Source organism: Oxyura jamaicensis, chromosome 24, assembly GCF_011077185.1.
Source record: "Oxyura jamaicensis isolate SHBP4307 breed ruddy duck chromosome 24, BPBGC_Ojam_1.0, whole genome shotgun sequence".
In the NCBI taxonomy this organism is placed as follows: Eukaryota; Metazoa; Chordata; class Aves; order Anseriformes; family Anatidae; genus Oxyura; species Oxyura jamaicensis.
The window spans coordinates 6,004,874-6,023,696 of record NC_048916.1 but is presented as its reverse complement, the minus strand read 5'-3'; the positions used below and the strand labels follow the sequence as shown (position 1 = coordinate 6,023,696).

General features: G+C 40.7%; 1 protein-coding gene and 1 long non-coding RNA gene across 5 annotated transcripts; one reads left to right on the top strand and one right to left on the bottom strand.

The window, feature by feature from the left end:
* Nucleotides 1–1,566: 1,566 nt before the first annotated feature.
* On the bottom strand, nt 1,567–18,760 carry TTC12 (tetratricopeptide repeat domain 12). 4 transcript variants are annotated; one of them, XM_035346151.1, is made up of 21 exons: nt 18,649–18,760; nt 18,289–18,440; nt 17,646–17,676; nt 17,056–17,133; nt 16,433–16,554; nt 15,565–15,624; nt 14,511–14,582; nt 13,769–13,829; nt 13,492–13,680; nt 12,844–12,913; nt 11,688–11,776; nt 10,410–10,578; nt 8,687–8,779; nt 8,419–8,482; nt 7,268–7,402; nt 6,673–6,774; nt 6,302–6,370; nt 5,352–5,453; nt 4,685–4,784; nt 2,712–2,937; nt 1,567–1,740 (listed from the first exon to the last, which is right to left on the bottom strand). In XM_035346151.1, the coding sequence occupies exons 1-21, from the start codon at nt 18,707–18,709 to the stop codon at nt 1,665–1,667; spliced, it is 2,121 nt and encodes a 706-aa protein (XP_035202042.1). In that variant the 5' UTR covers nt 18,710–18,760; the 3' UTR covers nt 1,567–1,664. The 4 variants fall into 4 exon arrangements, with proteins under 4 accessions (XP_035202042.1, XP_035202043.1, XP_035202046.1 ...); XM_035346152.1 differs by having other exon boundaries at nt 10,410–10,575; XM_035346154.1 differs by lacking the exons at nt 1,567–1,740; nt 2,712–2,937 and adding an exon at nt 2,944–3,838.
* LOC118178037 lies at nt 12,298–12,624 on the top strand. The gene is made up of 2 exons (XR_004756015.1): nt 12,298–12,435; nt 12,466–12,624. It is a non-coding gene; the product is annotated as an uncharacterized LOC118178037 (long non-coding RNA).
* Nucleotides 18,761–18,823: the final 63 nt, after the last annotated feature.

The following is an 18,823-nucleotide window of genomic DNA, read 5'->3' as shown; positions in this document are numbered from 1 at the left end:
GAGTTCAAAGACCTTTTGCAGAGGGAAGTTAGAGGCAATTCTGTTTCCCACTCACCGTTTTCTTTTGGGAGCAATAGTAACTGGAATGTCAGGGCTTCTTTTAAGCAAAACCCAACTTGTCAGTCAAATTCAAGAAAGACCTTTAGCTTTCAGGCTTTTAAGGAGATTTCAACTCCTGCAATTTTCTGGTGACACAGTACATCTGCAATTCCCCCCTGACATCCTACCTCTGTAAACACAGGGTTCAATGGATTTTTTTTCACTAAGACAATGCTTGGCATTTGTCAAAGTCAAAGAGCAGTGCTTATTTGGACTTGAACACTCCACAAAGGTATCAATGTTTGTTACATATTTGCCTAGGCAGCACATAATTTAAAGGTAGTGGTATAAAAAAAAAAGAGTGAGATTATTGATTTTCACTGTGAGTGGAGAAAAACAGGCACAAGAGAATTTCCTTCCTCTGAAGCGAGAAGATTCAGCTGCTGTTTGAAAAAGGAGATGATCTGTAATTTGTCAGCCACTGTTCTAAAGGGATAAGTTTACATACACAGACTTCAAAGTCTTCAAGGGATGTATTTTACAGAACATCTTAAAAACCCGCTAAACCTGTGCTGTTTTTTTTTTTTTATTTTTTATTTCCAGATGATTAACATACACTCCTAGTGCTTTGTCTTGATTCTAAGGCTGTGTTTTATTGCTGACAATGAACTTCGGCAATAAAGCTGCTATACTTTAATGCAGAAAGAAGGTTCTTTAGACCCAATTCTTCTTCATGTAATTTGAACTACAATTTTTTGGATGAACACATAAGAGCAGCAATGGGTTAATGCCTTGCTTTTCAAGTTACACTTTCCTTGCCATTACCCTTAAGTCACTATTGACCTCTCCAGAAAACACAGACAGTTGCAGGATGCACTACTTGTGTTATTGCATAAAAAAAACAAACAAACAACAATGACCATAGAGGTGATTAAAGAGGAACACAAAGGGCCGTGAGAAAGTACTCAGGATCAAGAAGATCAGCTGTTCTTACTCCGCACAACAGTAAACGACAATGGTATCTAACTAAATTCACCAAAACATCAAAAGTAATGCTTTTAAAAGCAACCACCCCTAAATCATACATAAACCACATTACTGTAAGTTATCACAAAGACTCACAGCTTAGTGAAATTAAGATCGAAGTATTTAACCAGCTAAGAATGATGTTTAAGCAAAGCGGGAGGTAATATTAAACATGCAATACCGAAGTATAATTTAGCAATGAGTGGAGAGTATGTGGGGAAAAGGATTCCCCAAAGTGACACCTTACTCCACAAGTGTAGAGGATTATTTCTCCTAAACACCAACTAGAAAGTAGAGTAGATTACCCATTGCTCAATAATTAAACAGCAAGGAACTTGCCCCTCAGGAAGGGCAACATCATTTATTAAGGTAAATACAAGCGCAGCAGAACTGTTTTTTTTTGTGAGCTTAGATAATAAATTAACTTATTTCTCCTGATATTTACATCGATGTTGTTTCACTGGCTTCTCTGTAGAAGGAGCACACACTTTTGAGAAGAGGTTGAACATGTTATCTGCTTTGAGTTAGTTTTATTAAGAAAAGGAGATACTCAACAGCAAGGGATAGTAACAGCTTATCCAAAAACTTTCTTGAGGACATCAGATGCTATGTATGTATTTCATAGAGGAGTTCAGGATGGCCATGCCATTGAGTTCACGCAGTTGAACGATATGCCTGAAAAGATAACAAAAAAGTTGCTCAGAGATGAGGTGACTAACTACGAGAGTTATAGGCTACCACTGCTCTGCTGCACCCCATGACCAAACCATCTAGGATGTTTAATGCTACATTTGAAGTAACAGGACAAAGTTTCTAAATTATTATTCCCCACCAAAAAAAAACAAAAAAGGAAAACAGAAGTTCTAAGTAATACTTGACAATTGTTCAAATAGGTGAAATTTCAAATTAACAGAACCAACTAAGCAAGGCCTTTCCCTTTCATATCTTGGGAGTGTTTTGCAAATCTCAGAACAGATAATTTAGCTATTGCTCATCTGAGAACTTCAGCAGGAGCAAGGTACTTCAGCTTCCAGAACCTAAACGTTATCCTTTGCTTTCTGCAGTGGTTCTGCAGGAATAGTAAACATGCTGGAAGTCAGTTCTACCAGAATGCAGCTCAGTGTCCATCTGACAGTTTGCAGCTAGCTAGGACTTGGCACACTCTTAGCAAGCAGCAGCACAGGCATTCTTTGCTGACACTTATATTTTTGTTTTGCGTTTATTTCTCTGACCTCTGCAAAGAGAACATCACTTCTCCCATTCTTCCAGCAGAAGCAACATCAAACAATGCAAAATGAACTCCAAGAAGTATAAAGACAATAAGACAAATAAAAACACAGAAATCCTAAAGCAAAACTGCATGGACAGTACCACAAATAGAAATTCCACTGAGGGAAAGAGTGATACATTTCACAGGATACTTAAATAAACTGCTGATCTGCTCTGTCTCTTCCAGGTCCATGGATGGAATTGACTTATGCTGTTTGGGTGTTACTAGATCATCCCATTTCCACCCCCCCCCCACCCCCCCCCCCCCCCAGGCTCTAGATCCCAAATAAGTTCCCATGGCAGTTTTTAAAGAATTATCAACTAGTAACTATTGAACAGAGCGGGAGAAAAATAATTTATTGTTTTGTTTTGAATACCTTGGTTCAGCAACACACAGCTTCCCCAGAGCAATTGCAGCATTCTCCTGCACTGAAGTTCTTGTGGCATCGCCACCAGCATGTTTCAACAAAGTCATCACAACACTGGAATTCAGTAAGGATGTCGCTGCTCCAGGAACTACAAGGCACTGGCCAAGGCAGAAAGCAGCATTTCCCACGATGATTTCATTCTCTGATTCCAAGAGCTTCAACAGCACATTGAATCCTGCAAACAAGAGTGATTTCTTGTACAGAAAGCAGACTTGTTCAAATATCACTGATATTTTCTGTTGCCTTTACCTGAACTACTAGAGAACAAGCATTGTTCCATGGTGTGTATTTTTCTATATTTTTTTTCCAGAAAACTTGCAAGAGCAAGGGAATTTCTTAGCAAGGTTCAAGGTCCAGTATGCTTCACCTCCCTAGGTACTCTTCTCATAGAATTGAACCTACACTCTACTCTCCATTTGTTAAGTGTTCCCCTGAAACAGGACATGCCACCTTTGTTGCTTGCTAAGGGATATTGCACTGAACTTGAAAAAGCAACCCCTCTCACCCTACTGTACCAGCAAACCAAGAACAAGGCTAAGACTGTGGAAAGAGCAGTTGGGAAAAAAAGGAAAAGGAACATAAAAATGCTCTGTGTGTGTGTATAAATGTATGTTTAGCTAATACAAAGCAGCTCAGCTCCATCTACTTCTGTAACCTACACTAATGTACAGCAGACTATGCTATACTCCTGACACAGAGCTGTACAGCGGCTGCTGCTGGCATCTGGGAACAGCAGCCCCATCTCCTCAGGCCATAGAATCTAGAAGGAGGATGCTTTCAAAATAAGATACACCCATGGCCTTCACATACATGAAGTCTCCTTGGGGTTACGTAAATTTGATTTTATTTCCTTTCACGTCCCCATCTGTTCTTCCTAATCACATTATGCTTCTTCCTTTTTCTGCTGCAAAAATACCTTCTGAACAGGGAGGGCTGCTCCAGACTGCCACAGTGGTACCAGCACTGGCCAGTGAAGGCGAACTGGCTGGCCCAGCCAGAACACCATTTAATGTCATGGGATTTATAGCTTGATTTCAACATGCTCCTAGCAGCAGAGCAATGTCTGGGTTGGCAAACTGAGATGACAAAAATAGTGACTTTTCAAAAGATGAATATCCAGAGTTATGGCAAAAGCAAAGAGAATTGCTATCGCTAATCTGAGGAAATGTAAGATTCATCTGCACATGACAGCGAAACTAATTTAGGGTCTACAAAAGGAAGACGGTGCTCTGAGAGATTTTTAATGAGTGTAAATCCTTAGGGTTCAAGTTGAACTACACAAGCTGACAATTTCTTGACAGGTTCAACCATTTAAATAACACTTAAGTATTCTCAGTTGTAATTGCATAATCATGAATTGAACCTGGATTTTAAAGCTATCCAGGTAATGTTATACCATACAACTAGAGCAAATATTAGTAACTCAAAAATCCTCCAAGACACCTACCTGTCTGATATTGTCATTCCATCTCCACACACATCTCCTTTTACTATGAAGCCAAATATCCACATAGAAGTTGAAGCAACCTATAAACAACTTGAACCTCTTGAAATCAGATGTCTAAATGAAGTTGCTTCTTTTAGCCACTAACTTCTGGAAATATGACCCAATTCAGTTAAACTTTACAAATACTAATTTCAAATATACAGGTATCTGGCCCTGAAAGTGTATAGCAAGCCATTTTACAAAAGTAAAGCACAGTTTCTCTACCTCATGCTCGTTATCTGACGTGCATGTTTCCATCCACACACAGAGCTAAGGCTCATTAAGCACTATTTCAGGCCACGTTACTCAGAAAATGTGGCTAGAGTCTTGCAAGAGTAAAAGTGTTCAGTTCTGTTCTAGAAGAGAAGAAAGTAATTGGATGATGCTGAGATTACACCTCTGCATTCAGTCTCCAATTAATGAAGTTGTCACTTACTTTTATCTGTCTTCACCACCTCTTCTTGAGCTTGTTTGTTACTTCTTGTGCAGATGGAAAGAGTCTTTATAGCGTAATTGGATGTGATCTGTCCTCCAGCCTAGATTTTGATTAGAATAAAGTGTTCACTAACAACCATACAGTTCATGCCCCAACTTGCTCAAGGTTACAGAATAGCTTAGGTACCATGGATACAGTTATTCCTTATGCCCAAACCCAAATACAAAATTAAGACCTTTGCAGAGTAGGTATCTCAAGATCAACAGATGCTGAAAACTAGGGCAAGAACCATCTCCTCACTGCCAACAACATGCACAGACAATTCCCTGAATCTCTGTAGCCCAATTCCTTTCGAACTAAGAACTCCTCTGATGCTGGTTAGTTACAAGAGCTAAACTGAACATCACAGCCCTTTTCTAGGCTTTTTATCCACTGGATAGCGACACTGGCATGTACACCAGCCCGGGTGGATACACATTCCACTAAATATACAGCAAAACAGTGTCTACAGATTAATATATGTATATATTTAGGGATAAATTGTGACTGCATGGGTCTTTCTCCTTAAAAAAGGAGGCTAAACACAGGGGCAACTATGATGGGGCAACTATTTTTCTTCAGGGACTATAACAACAAAATTAAAGCAAAGTCAGTTGACATAATTTACCTTCAAGAATTTGATCATTTTCTTCACCACCCCTTCTTTCACTACTGCTTCTACTGCCAAAGAAGAGGCCGGCAGGACACGACTTAACACTCCAATGGCTCTCTTAGCAAGAACAGTGTGGGAGGAAAAAAAAAGTAATTTATTTATACAGACTATTTTATTTAAGGAACTTTTACATTTTCTTTTCATAAATTGTAGAATAAAAGCAAAGTAATTAAAGTGATAAAAGTAGAAGTTTACAGAAATATGAGGAACATTCAGGACATGGCTTTGTTATTGCTCACTGGAAACTCAACTCAGCACAGTTTCTAAAGATTCAGTGTACAGAGTGGCAAGACCAAACCAAGATCAGGACAACTCCTGGCGTGCTTATTTATTGAAACAAATATCTAGTAGAAACCAGCCCAGCACTGCTGGCATTGAGTCGAAGTAATTGCAAGTAAAACAGATCAGAACAGTTCATGTTAGTTCAGAGAGGTGAACCGACTCCCAGCTGAGACCACATCTGCTTCTACCCATTTGCCTTGAATAATTGCTATCTGTGGGAGTTACACACCATTAATAGGAGTACAGCCTCCTAGGAATGATTCACATAGAGGAATTGTAAAAAGAAACAGCTGTTAAACACCCAAATTGTTCTTGCTCCTTTGCTTCTCCATTGATTTAATGCTTTATGCTGAAAACGAGCCTAAGGATGAAATCTTTTGTATGAGCTTCTATTTAACAGATTTCAAGGGAACACTGAAAACTCTTGCATTAAATGGCATATCAAAACCCAAATAATTTAAGTGGTATATTATTTCTTTAGTAATAATAATACTCATTGTAGGCTTTAAAGCCTGAAGTACAGGCTTGGCTTCCACAAGAGTTGCACAGGGCAGTAGTTTGCACGGTAGTGTTCAGGACAGATCATCTGTCAACCTTTTCTTAGTCTACAGGTATCTACTTACAGTCACGATTCTTCCATCCTTATCCCCGAGGAGAGGCATGGATCTGCCACTTATGTCCACAGCAAGGCACTGAAAAACAGTGTCAAGAACTCAGGAACAGCTGATTGCCGGAAAGCATTAAAGCAGGAACAAGTTAATAGACAAATTACTCTTCACAAGAGAATCCAGTGGAGATTAGGGCACACATGGCTCTGTGATACTAAGAGTTCAGCACCCTATTGGAATGTTCCTGCATAGCTTCGGAGACTCTCATCAAGCCCGTTTCCAGGGACAATGGAGGAAGATGCTCCAACTGCTCAAGCAATTCTGAATCTCCAAGAAAGTGATCATAACAAGAAAGCTACCGAAGAACATTCACAGATCTTGCATACCTGGATGATCGCATTTGATTCAAGCAGTAAGTTCATCATTAGGCCCAGCACTGCAAACAAACATTCCTGATACTTGGGAGTGTTCACATCAAAATATCCATCCTGTGCACAAAGGAGAGGAAAGTGCAGTCAGTTCAGAGGTTCAGAATGTGGGCTTCCTCAGACTTCTCTGTGCGCTCACCTACTGAGCAGTGTTCCTCAGTGCACCACAAACTCCAGGGAAGAAAAAGTTCTGTGAGCATCAGTGCCAACGGTACCTTTTGGATATGGATTTGTTCTCTTGCATATTTTGCTTTGAAACTTCTGATGTGTAGGAAGTTGACAAGATCCCGAGGACTGAGTTCATACTGTATCCTTACCCTGAAAGGGGCTGCCTACAATAAAGGACCGCTCATTCTCCACCACCCATCTATCGAGCCACAACTCAGGTGAAAAACAGACTGCTTTGAGACTTCCTATCATGCTATCACATTTAAAGGATATCAGTCAAGGATCCAGGGCTACTATGGGAGGCAGGCAAGCCCGATCACAAGTGCCATTTTCTAAAGCAATAGGGTTGCAAACACTGTTGTAGGGAGCCATAAAGTCTCCTTACCACAAGCTTTATGCAGGCTTGCCAGCACTCTTTGCTCTCAGCCATCTGCATTCGGATGACTGCATCTGCACAGAGATTCCCCATGATGCCGACACACTGGGCAAGGGCTGCCTGGTTCACAATCTTGGCAGAGGTCTAAAAAGAGAAAACAGTGGAATAAGAAATAAAGAACATATGACAGGAATACCTGTATGTTGTTGGCTTACCTCCCTGTCTGGGATTCCAGAATCTTTCTTGCCTGTATTAAAGCCAAACTGTACAAAATTTGCAAATCAACCCCATTTTCACAGCTAATTTCCTGCTGAAGTTCTGACAGTCCTACGTCTCCGGAAAAAGTGACTGGCTTCTGCAACCCCTAACCTCAAACTGGGAATGTAGCCCTTAACCTCGAACCTCTTACTTGGGCCACAGAACAGAACAACCTTTGCTTCAGTTGCAGTTCCAGGAAGGTACGTTCAAAAGGAGAGAGCAGTAAGCCATATAAAAATGGTATAATTACTGCATTTTCTTGGTGCTCAGCTGGAGAAGTGGAAATCTCTGAGCAAAGTGGAAGTGTTTACTTTCTAGCTGCACCTGCTCTTCTGCAACAGAACCCATCTCCCGTCATCTTCCTCCTTCCTGAGGATGAATTTCTGTGTCAACAGTATTTTAAGTTTGTAGTTTAAATAAGTGATAACCAGAGAAGGGATCTGAACAACCCAACATGTTTTACTTGTAGCCTAATGTGATCTTTTTACCCTGATCTCTTCTTAGGAGAATACAGAATAAGCCACTATCCAAGATGTAATTAGTTAGTGACAGTGGATTAAAGTCACATTATGAAAAGAGTAAAACAAAGCTGAGGGGTGCAGTCATCACCTGACAGATTACCAGTGGGAACCTGCAGCCAAGTCTAGAGCTTTCACTGAATATGCAACACGTAGAAACAGCAACATGTAGAAACCAAGCACTAAATATTGAAGACAGAGCATTTTCCTGAGGGAAGCATATGACAAAATTGGATTTATTATGCCTACAGAACTCGAAATGTAACTACTGTAGTCCTGCCACAGAGGAGTTCTGTCTATGAGCAACTGGCTATAAAACAGGAAAGAGTCATGAGCTGTGTTACAGAAGAATAAGCTAGATACAGAAACTGAGACTTTTCGTACCAGTAACTGGCTGAATAAAGGTAAAACACCTGTGGAAAACATGATGCGACACTGGGTTTTGAACCTGTTGGGGATAAAGAAAGCCGGATTTGGACACTTAGAGCTTTAGACCAAAGTCACACAGAAAGGCAACAAAACAGCAACATCCAGAGAAGGTAAAACAAATCAATAATGTACCCTTGCAGCAAAGAAGACCAACAGCCTCTATCATTAGGTCATTTAGTACATTTCAAAGCACAACTTATAAAAATGAAGAAATGCAAGTTACTTTTCCTCTTGAGTTAAATCAGACAGTATACTCATGGCACTGCTAGCTCTGGCATCAGTGTTTTTGACGAACATCACCAATATCTGCAGCCATCTGTTATTAAAAAACAAAGAAAACAAAACCAACAAAACTTAGATCAGCTCGGGCTTAATAATTAAAGATCAAAATTGTATTGTAAGTGTACCAACACAGCTTATAATCTTATGATCTACTCTCCTTGAGCTCACTAGATTTTGCCCAAGTTTCACGTACTAGACCCTCCAAATATATTCAGTCACCTCACTGCCCCTAGGATTTTGGCACCATATTATCTCGCAGGGTCATAGCTCTTTGCACAACCACAAGTAGCATGTTCCATCAGCATCTAAGCTTCACAAGACATTTGAAGCCTAGCTGCTTTGCCACTGACAAGCATCTTAAAGATGGACAAGTGGAATGTAATAGTCAGGGCAGAGAACACTGTCAGCACAGCCCAGTACTGAACAGCTTCTGCAGATTGTAAAGGCTCATAGGGAAGGTCAGTGATGATTGCATGGCTTAAAAGGACACGCTGAGCAAACCCAACAGTCCGTGTGTGTGTGCGGGGGGGGGGGGGGGGGTCAGAAGGTGTTAACTTACAAACTTTATAGGAGCAAAATCTCCTGCCTGAATAAAAACATCCTACAGTCACCTTTTGAGCTTTTGGAACAACATGCTTGCTGCTAAGGGATTTAGAGCTGCATGGAATTTACAGGCCTTGAGACTGCAAACCCATAACCTCTGCCTCATAATAAGCACTTCTGCAGACACATGCTGGCATTTCCACGTGCTCCTCTGGTGAGCTGAAATTCCCTGCTGCTCTACTCCAACTTTGTAGTTTAGTAAGAGAACCTACAGTCTTGCCTCCTTTTCGACAACAAGCCCAACTGCCAAGAAGCTCAATATCTGCAAAGTTATCTTGTGAACATCCTAACTCTTTTATAGCAGTCAAACCCAGGATCTCTTTCAGAAATTGTCTGAAGTTTTCAGGCTCCTGATATTCCAAGTCAAAGTAATATTATTTGCCTCTTAAGCTTCGCCCTAGACATGGCTCATTTCTTTAGCCTTTCTTGCAAGGAAAAAGGTCTTGTGATTAATGTTGTATATAATACGGTGAAGTGTGTACATCTGTTGGAGAATCTTTTCTGTTCACCCGTCTCTTTAAACCATTTAGCGCAAGCCAGTACATTAACATTTCTCCTCTGCTTAACTGTAGAATAAAATAGCAGGACAATAGCACAGAGGTAATAGACTGTTTCTTTCTCCACTCAGTGAGTCATGGCAACACTGAATAATCATAAATGCCAATTACCAGATGAGGAGCGATTCGCAGCTTGAAACCATGAGCTATTAAGAGACAGCAATGTAAGCCCTTGCTGGAGTGCTAGACAAACACACACTTGTGGGTTTAAAAAAAGGTAACTATGCCCCAAAATTACGTCGATGTCCTCAGATATAAGCCCCTTCTACTTAGTTGCACAGGCCTCTGCAGGTACAAAGTTTACTAAAGTTTTTTCCATATGGCTAAACTTCCACTTTTGCCCAACTAGGGTAGCCCTCTAGGGCAGAGCTCTCAATATCATCATATTCCTTTCAGAAAGTCTGTCCCTTATTTATTGCTCAATGTGGTGCTAGTGAAATGAGTTCGGGATCTCTGAACCCAGGGATTAAGCAAGCTTTGCTGAATTTTAGTTGCATTAACTACCTGGATAGGTCCTGATGCCTGACCAACAATCTCCTCCCAGTCTCATTCTCTGAGTAGAGCCTGATTAGTGCCAATGTCTCGTTTTGGATCTCCGATACCCCAGAAGCAAGTAGTTCTGACAGCTGTGCATTCACATCAGGGTGAGTCAATAGAAGCCGTTGATTTGCTTCTGAAAACAGAGCACATCTAAGAGCAATGTCACACATGATGAAATTCCCATTATTTGACACTTTTTCATCTCTAGGTGCTGATTTAACTGGTTTAGTATCTTTATTTCATCCACTAACGCGCTCATTCACTCTGCGTGTTCATCTTGCATAACATTCCTGCAGAGCAATGGTAAAGTAGAATTCACTGATCTGCTCTCAGCTTCATGACTTCATCACACACAGGTGTTGGAATTTCTGCTCTCACAAGCTACATGTTAGCTTCTCTGGCACCATGCGTTGCTTCAAAGGAAGAGACACCAGAACCGTGAGCACAAAGTGCTCCTCTCAACAGATCTACTTTGTCAGCTGCCTGCAAACTGCTAGCAGCCAGGCTGTTCAGGCACAAGAGCACACTGCCCCACCAGGCAAACACAAGTAGCTGCACTAGTCTGTTTCTTTTAGCTACTGATAAGAACATAAAGCAAGTTTTCCTCCTACCATGCTGCATGAATATTCTCTTGGGCATCAACTGGACCCCAGCCAAGGTGCAGATATCAAACCTTCTGTTTTGCCCTCGTGTGGCAGTCTTGCCACACCAGCGGCTACTTTGCTACCCCAGCCCATTTCTGGGCTGCCTACAGGCTTCAGAGAAACAAAAGCAAAGGCTACCTAACCAGTGACTACGTCCTGTGACTTCACCCTTCCCTAACAGTACTTCTACACAGCCCTGCTTTTCACTGGTATAACTGCTTAGAAAAGTGAAAATTATAGAACTGTTATATACTGTTATGAAAGATAAAATTATAGGAGTGTTGAATATGTATAGTATTATCTTAAGAGCCAGCAATAATCACAGGGAATTTACTTTCTGCCCCTTCAGTAGATTTAAAATGTTCATAGAAATAGACTGGAAGTTTCATCTCATGATAGACAGAAGCATCACCGCTGTGCGTGCTGTTAGCAGCGCACACCCACCACTTCTGTTTGACCTGTAAACCTTTGTTTACAATAAGGTCTAGACCCAAGTGCTCTGGGAAAGTGATGTTCATGCTGAACAACGATTTTAGACACAGCAAGTGCCATATTAACAGTACATTAACAATGATTAATGTCGGTTACACCATTTTACCATTCCCGGCGCAGACAGCTTGCCAAAGGAACAGAAGAGAAACAGACAGATCCACTTCAGCCATGTTTTTTCTCTCAGCACAGAAGCCCCTAAATTAGAAATATTAGCTTGTAAAAAGAACTAAGGACAGATGAAACAATTAGGGTTAGCTCTTTGGCTAGGAAAAAATTAGTAAAGCCTCACAGAGATGAGGATCTGCCATACAAACTCTTAAGCTTATAAGCCCCAATATTAACTTATTAGTTAAACATTCTTAGGACTCCCAGACTTGTTTTCCCCAGGACCTCCTCTGAGGCCAGGTTTATGAACTACCAGCTCTACACGACCCCCAACACACAGAGATCCTACACAGTCATTGTAAACCACAAGTAATTAATTCAGTTCTGCACTGAGAAAGTTGTGGCTAGCCAGGGCATACCAGTTTGGTGCAAATTTGGAATTACGCCTCAGGAGAAGAACAGCTCTCATGCCTTGTTTAACCAGATCATGCTGCTCTGAACCAACTTAGCTGTGCAAAGTTTTCAGATCACAACTTTTGCAGAGCTCTTATTTGTTTCCATCATGTCTGCAACTGCCTCAGATATACATTCAGACAGGAGATTCCTTATGAGGCAAAGATCAGAAAGCAATTTAGATAGGTATTAGTCAGATTTGTTTCTCATTTACCAAAACGTAGTATAATGGCTGCCAAGAAAATACAGCAGAAGGTACAGGTCTCCAAAGAGAATCCTCTTCCTTGATTACAGGAGTGAAGAGTTTCACAGCTTACATTATAGAGCTGAGGCTATGTACCAACATCAATTAATAGCACCAGGGAGTCCAGCCAGCATACTTAAAGCGACTAACTTCTTACATCAGATGTTCTTTTATGGAAAGCTTTTGCGAAATTGCTCTCCCCACTAAAGACAGGGTAACTGTGCAGAAATAGAAGATCAGAGACAGGAGCAGGAACTCCAGAATCCTGTCCACTGCATCTAAGAGAGCACTATTTGTTTGAGTCAGAAATAAGCCAGTCTATTCAGACATTAAAATCAGTTATTCCATTATTATGTGATCATTTCATCTGCATTTCATGAGGTGATTGTGTTTCTTGAAAACAATATTTTCATTTCCTTATGCTGTAACATGCTACCGTTCTCTTTTGGAGAGCTCTTACCGTCTTACGACCTCGTTGTCATTGATGATACTGAATCCATTGTTTGTTCTAAATAAAGTTTGCTCAGTGCCTGAAAAAATTTCAGAGATAAACAAGTCAGCTCTATGAGCCATCTGGCTGATGCATCACTGTGAAGGCAGACACCTGCTCTTCTGTAATACAATGTTGAAGGAAAAGGTCACTGGATCAACAGCTTTGGGGAAAGAATGTTTGCATCATGAAAAGAACGGAAAATCTTCAAGAAAAATACTTAAAGTAGAAACTGCTTTGAAGCTGAAGACTAATTCATGCCTGGTGCTGTAAAAAATGATCGCCTTCACATTAAAGGCTTTTTAGGAAGGCTTAAAAATGAGAATAACCTTGAAAATCCATATACTTTAACAGAGAATTACCTACTTTAAAAAATAAAATTAAATACCTCTTAAATGACCCAAATCCTAATGGAAGTCTCAACAACTCTGCTACAGTATCAGTTCAGTTATTTAAAAAATAAAATTTAAAAAATCTACTGGCCATAAATTTTGAAATATTGTTGATTTTATTTTTTCAGTGGAACAGGGGTTTTGTTCCTTTAAAAACTACTCCAGTTGTATTCATCTACTTGGATTACAACTCCCATGACCAACCACCTTTGCATCAAGTACTCACAGTCTTTCACGGCTCCTGTCAGAGCTCTGATGCCTCCTGTATAGAAGAGGATATTCTGGTCAGGCCTGTCAAGTTTCTGCAGCAATTCTTTTACTGACAGAGCTGCAAGTTTTCCAGACAGAAATTCCTTCATTGCTCTGTCTTCTTCTTTCATTCGTTTTTCCTCCAAGTTTACCTCGTTTATACAGTCTTGGAAGTCAAGAGAAAACAAAGCAAGTTGGTTAAATATTTTGATCAGAAAACAAGGGACAACAGTATAAAAGATTATATTTCTTACCTTTAAACAAACTTTCCTTTTGGGGATCAATTTCTAAGATCTTCTGGTAACACTGCCTAGACTTAACTCAGAAAAGAAACAGGCTCTTAATGTAAGATAAAAATGCGAAGATAATTAAAAATATCCTAGTCAGAATCATGCTGTTTAAGTTCAAAAGTTCTTGGGCTAAAGTACCTAAAAATTCTGAAGAATAAGACTTAGGAAGCAAGGCAAATCAAAACTTTTTTTTTTTTTTAAAAAAAAGTGATGATTATCATCAGTCCCTCAATCCGAAATAGCAGTAGCTTGCTATCCCAAATTAGAAGGAAAAAAGTCAAGAACAAAACCAGGGAACATGCTGGTAGGAACAACAGCAACAAAAGGTTCCAGTGACAAAACAGCAAATAAGGCATAACCTGAAAGTTGCGGAAACTCTATCATCTGGGATTCAACTTGTGTGTCTTGTTAGCATGCTTGGAATTAAACACATCACTAAGCTTGGGATAGCAAGAACTTTCTTCACAGACCAAACTGCCAACAACCCTCTCACAGCGGACTTGTGTAGCCTTCTGTAGTCCATCCTGTACAGTTATTTCTATTAGAATCATTTCTGAAAGGTTTCCCCAGCAAGGGTCTTTGTTAGTTTTTGAACCCTTTTTTGTTTGTCCAATGCACAAGACCACAAATTAGTCCCTCTTGCTCAATGTCACACCAAAATCAAAATGAAGTACGGTCTCACAGCCATAAGATTTAGCCAACTTACCTCACCGTAGTGCTTAAGGGCCAGGTGAGCTTTCCCCATTAGAAAATAGGCTTTAATACATTTTTCACTGCACTGTGATAAAAAGGAATTATTCAGAAAGTATTTAGAAACTTGAGAGTTTAAATACTTTTTCAGATTTCTAATTAATAATTAAAGGTTGGACCTGATGATCTTAGAGACCATTTCCAACCTATGTGATTCTATGATCTGCTAGAGACATCTGAAGTTTATATGCTGAATTAGTACCCCCTGGTACTAACCTCCCTTCTGCATGCAAGGAACACAGGCTTTGGTCTGCTTAAATGCCGGAAGCCACTACTGCTAATATCCTTCCCAGGAAAACTTACCCAGAACAAGTTAAGTAATGTTAAGGCCTGCATCAGTAAGTCCTGTAATCACAGAGCTTGTATCATAACAGAACTGCCAGATGTGTTTTTATGAATTCTACCATGAATGAAATGAGTACTAATTTCCATTATCTGTACACAAATACATAAATATAATTGTTGAAACATCTAACACAAAACTAACAATCCAGGTGGCCTTTTACAGCTTGTGTCAAGAGAAGTGACTTAATTAAATGATGCTGCCAGTATTATTAACAATCTGTTAATCGTGTTGTACTCATGGGCATCACTGGTGTAACACAACTGAAGTTGGATTCAGCTATTTGGCATTTTATATAATATTCACCTCTTCCACCTGCTCTTTGTGAACTGAAATACTTGCTTTTTCCTTTTCTGAAGGATGGGCAAGATGTTGCCTGCCAACGTGCAGAGTTATGGTTTTATCGTCACTTCAAACTTGTTTCTTTTTAATGACAAGCTCTTACGAGCTAAGAAAGGATCTGCATACAGGTAGCGCTGGAATACAAACTGCCTTACAGCACTCAGGATAACTCAGGATGCTGAACTCTGTGCAACACCACCACATACTTCCATTTCCAAGCTGTCTCCCTGTCATCAAGCAAGCTGTCTCCCTGTCATCAGCTATACACACATCCTTCCTCCAAGAGCATTTAACCCGATGGTAAAATTCAGATTGCTGAACTTACCTTCAATGCCCATTCGCAATCACTAATGGCTTTTTCATATTCATGCATTTTCAGGTAGGCCTGAAATACAACCAAGGAAGTCCAGAGAGCAGAATGAGAATACGTCAAATGATTTCCACTAACTATTGCATGAACATTAGCTAATTAAAAAAAAGTTACATTGTTGATATGGATTTTGCAGGATAATTGCCAGCTGGTTTTGAACTTCTCTTCCATTTCACTGGAGTTTGTAATTTAGAATACATGTAATAAAACAAAATTTAAAAGAGGCACATGAATTAGACCAGGCAATAACAGAATGCAAAGTAAATGTTAACGGTCTGCAATTACAAAAGTGACCTTAAAAAAAAAAAAAGGAAAAGGTAGTGCATTTAAGCAGAACTGTACTCCATAATGATTTTTCCCCCATTTATTTTGGGGGGCGCAGAGGCTGACCTGTGCCACACCCAAGGAGGAGGAGACATGAATACCTCCCCAAGGACTTGCCCCTGCCACAGGGAGGATTCCTGGGAGCGTCTGGTACCTTAATCAAGAGGAAAGAGCTTACACTTCTAATTATCTTCTTTGTGCAACTCTTCCCTCAAGTGTGTAAAAAGATCAAAACCTTCCGTCTGTACTGCCTTGCTGTTAACTTCTAGCCACAGAAAAGCTTACTGTGGGTAGTATTGTAGCAAAGCAGAACTCACTCATTCCTGGAAGTGGACAATGGCCATGGAAAACTGCTTGCACTGCACTTTAAGCCTCTCTGTCAGGCAGCACGGTACCTTTTATGAAATTCAGTTAAGTAAAAGAAAAATCCTTTTTGGATTCTATCCTGGCAATATAATATTGAAAGCAGTATACTGGTAGCTCCCTTTCACGTGCTGACCTGTGCTCTGTTGGTATAGAGCTCCTGCTTGTCTTTCAGCTTTTCCAGACCTTCAGTGTATCTCTGAATGGCCACGTCATAGTCTCCTTTCCTGAAGGCATCGTTTCCCTTCTCTTTCAGGGCTGTAGAACAACACATATGCATTCAGAATAACATTTTGGCATTTATTTTTGTCCCTAAATGGTGACTGAGGAAACAGAAGCCATATTCTCCTGTTGGATAAATCATCAAAATTCCAGTCCACCTCCACTGCAGCTATCTTTGTTAGTCTTTATTTTCAAGGGACCTCTGAGCTCTTCAGTGCCCATCCCTCTTTCAAAGAGGGAACTGTTTGTCTTTGCCTAGTCCACCTCTCAAATACTGAAACTTTCTCCCTCCATCCCAGACCCTTATCATAAGAAGGAGATTATGGAGAAGAACAGGCTGCAATGCTATAGGAAGTATGTAACTCTTATATCCAGCTAATCCGCACTGTCCACAAGACCACTGTCTCAGAAAAGCAAATCATTGCCTCAGTGTCATTAGAATTGCATTAACAGAGTATCACAACATACACTTAAATCATCCCAGTTCCTGCTAGGTAGTTTCTGAAGGCATTAGCTAGAAAAGCCTTTAGCACTTACCGTTTGCAAACCGTTCATTTCTTCTCCTTCGTTTAGCTCGTTCTTTTGCATCCTTTTCCAAAGCTGCCAGAAAGCCATCTTTGAGAGAGAAAAGTTGGTGGCATTTTAGTTACAAAAATCAAAATACAAAATAATTGCTTTATTAAAATCAATCTGTAGATGAGAAAGAAGTAATTTCTAGGGGATTTCTTAGTAATTTCTCTACATAGAGAATCTTAAGGGGGTATTTCAAAAGTTAAACTGCAATGTGAATGTCACACTACCACACAAAAAGACCACCTTGCCTTTCAGAATTTGCGTACTTGCCACAAAGTAGCTCATGTCTAGATAAAAGCTTGTTTCTTGTTAAATTCAGAATACCAGCTTTGGACATGAGGCCAGAATACGATGACAAACTACACCAACAAACTTCCTACCTATGAACGAGTGCAACCATACCGATGAATTTCTAGATGTGACTGAATTCTAAAGAAAAGTTGGCTTTGATTTTAGTGGGAGTGGAACTGGTCTTGCAGGAACAGGAATTCTCACTCCATTTCTGCTAAAACAGATGGAAGAGTTGCTAAATGCTAAAGGGAAGGCTGTCCTACCTCTGTTCACTGCCTCTGCAGTTGACACGTCCTAAAAAAGAGAAATACAGCACACAGATGTACACATACAGATACTTCAGTAAAACAACAAAGGAACACATGGTTAAATTGCTCAAAGCTACAGGGGCTCTGAAATACCTGGACTGAAACACATTAGGAATATCAGTTTGACACTTTACCAAAAGATGGCAAGGACAGATTTAATTTCCTCCAGCATCAGCAAGAAGCTTCCATATGTATCATTAACGAGGCAGGTCACTGAAACTCAGACCTCCCACATGAATCACAGACTAATGAACTTCGCAAAAAGACTCTTGTGTCTTCAACTGGTTTAACTTACATGGCTCAAATCCCTGAAGTGCAAGTAAAAGCTGTAAGTTAAAGCAACTCAGTACTTGCATCCAGCTTGAACAAATCCAAGGGAAGTACTTGGTGTCATTAGCAGCCTTAAGACAACAACAACGTGACATCAACTACTTGCCAATAAGATACCGAGGGAAAAAAATTTTAAAAAGGGTTAAGTTCAGAAGAGGCTATTATGTATTATTCAAATTCTTTACTGCTGGGCAAGGTATGTGAGTTAGTATTATTTGAAGACACCTAAACTGCATACAGCTTCAACTCTAAAGCAAAAAGCCCTTACAGAAGCCCGCGTGTTGATGACCGTTCTGTTCACCGTGGTCTTGCTTTCTTCGTGCTTGCCGGCCTCCTGCTCACGGAGCCTTTTCTCTGTTTCTGCAATGGCATTTTCCTTCACCTCAGGGTCCGGAGAGTTCAAGCCTTGAAGTAAGTTGGCTAAAAAAAGGGATAAATTAACCAATAAAGGGATGAAGGAACCAACGGCCACCCCTAATCACAAACCGACTCCGGGCACCAGCGGGGCCTCGCCACAGGGCAGATTTTCCCCCCTTTTTCCCCTTTCCAGCCCCGTTTTCCCCACCCAGTTTTTCTCCAGGTGCCCTGCCCTGGGACCCCCGGCGCCCTCCGGCCCGGCGCCGCTTACTGATGTCGTCCACGCGGTGCAGGAAGCGCTGGAAGTCCTCCTCCTGCTGCCCGGACAGCATGACGAGACGAGACAGGGCCGAACCGGGCCGGGCCGGGCCGGGGCCTAGCGCTGCCCGCGGGCCGTAAATTGCGCAGCGTCTTCGGCGTTGTTATGGAGACCGCGCCCCTGACGT

What these genes read in the sequence shown, in the direction of transcription:
- TTC12 (XM_035346151.1), bottom strand. Translation starts at nt 18,709, where the DNA reads ATGCTGTCCGGGCAGCAGGAGGAGGACTTCCAGCGCTTCCTGCACCGC. An exon ending in TGCAGAGGCAGTGAACAGAG is followed by an intron (nt 17,134 to 17,645) that starts GTAGGACAGCCT and finishes TCTCTCTCAAAG; the next exon opens with ATGGCTTTCTGGCAGCTTTG. An exon ending in AAGCCTGCATAAAGCTTGTG is followed by an intron (nt 6,775 to 7,267) that starts GTAAGGAGACTT and finishes CTTTGTGCACAG; the next exon opens with GATGGATATTTTGATGTGAA.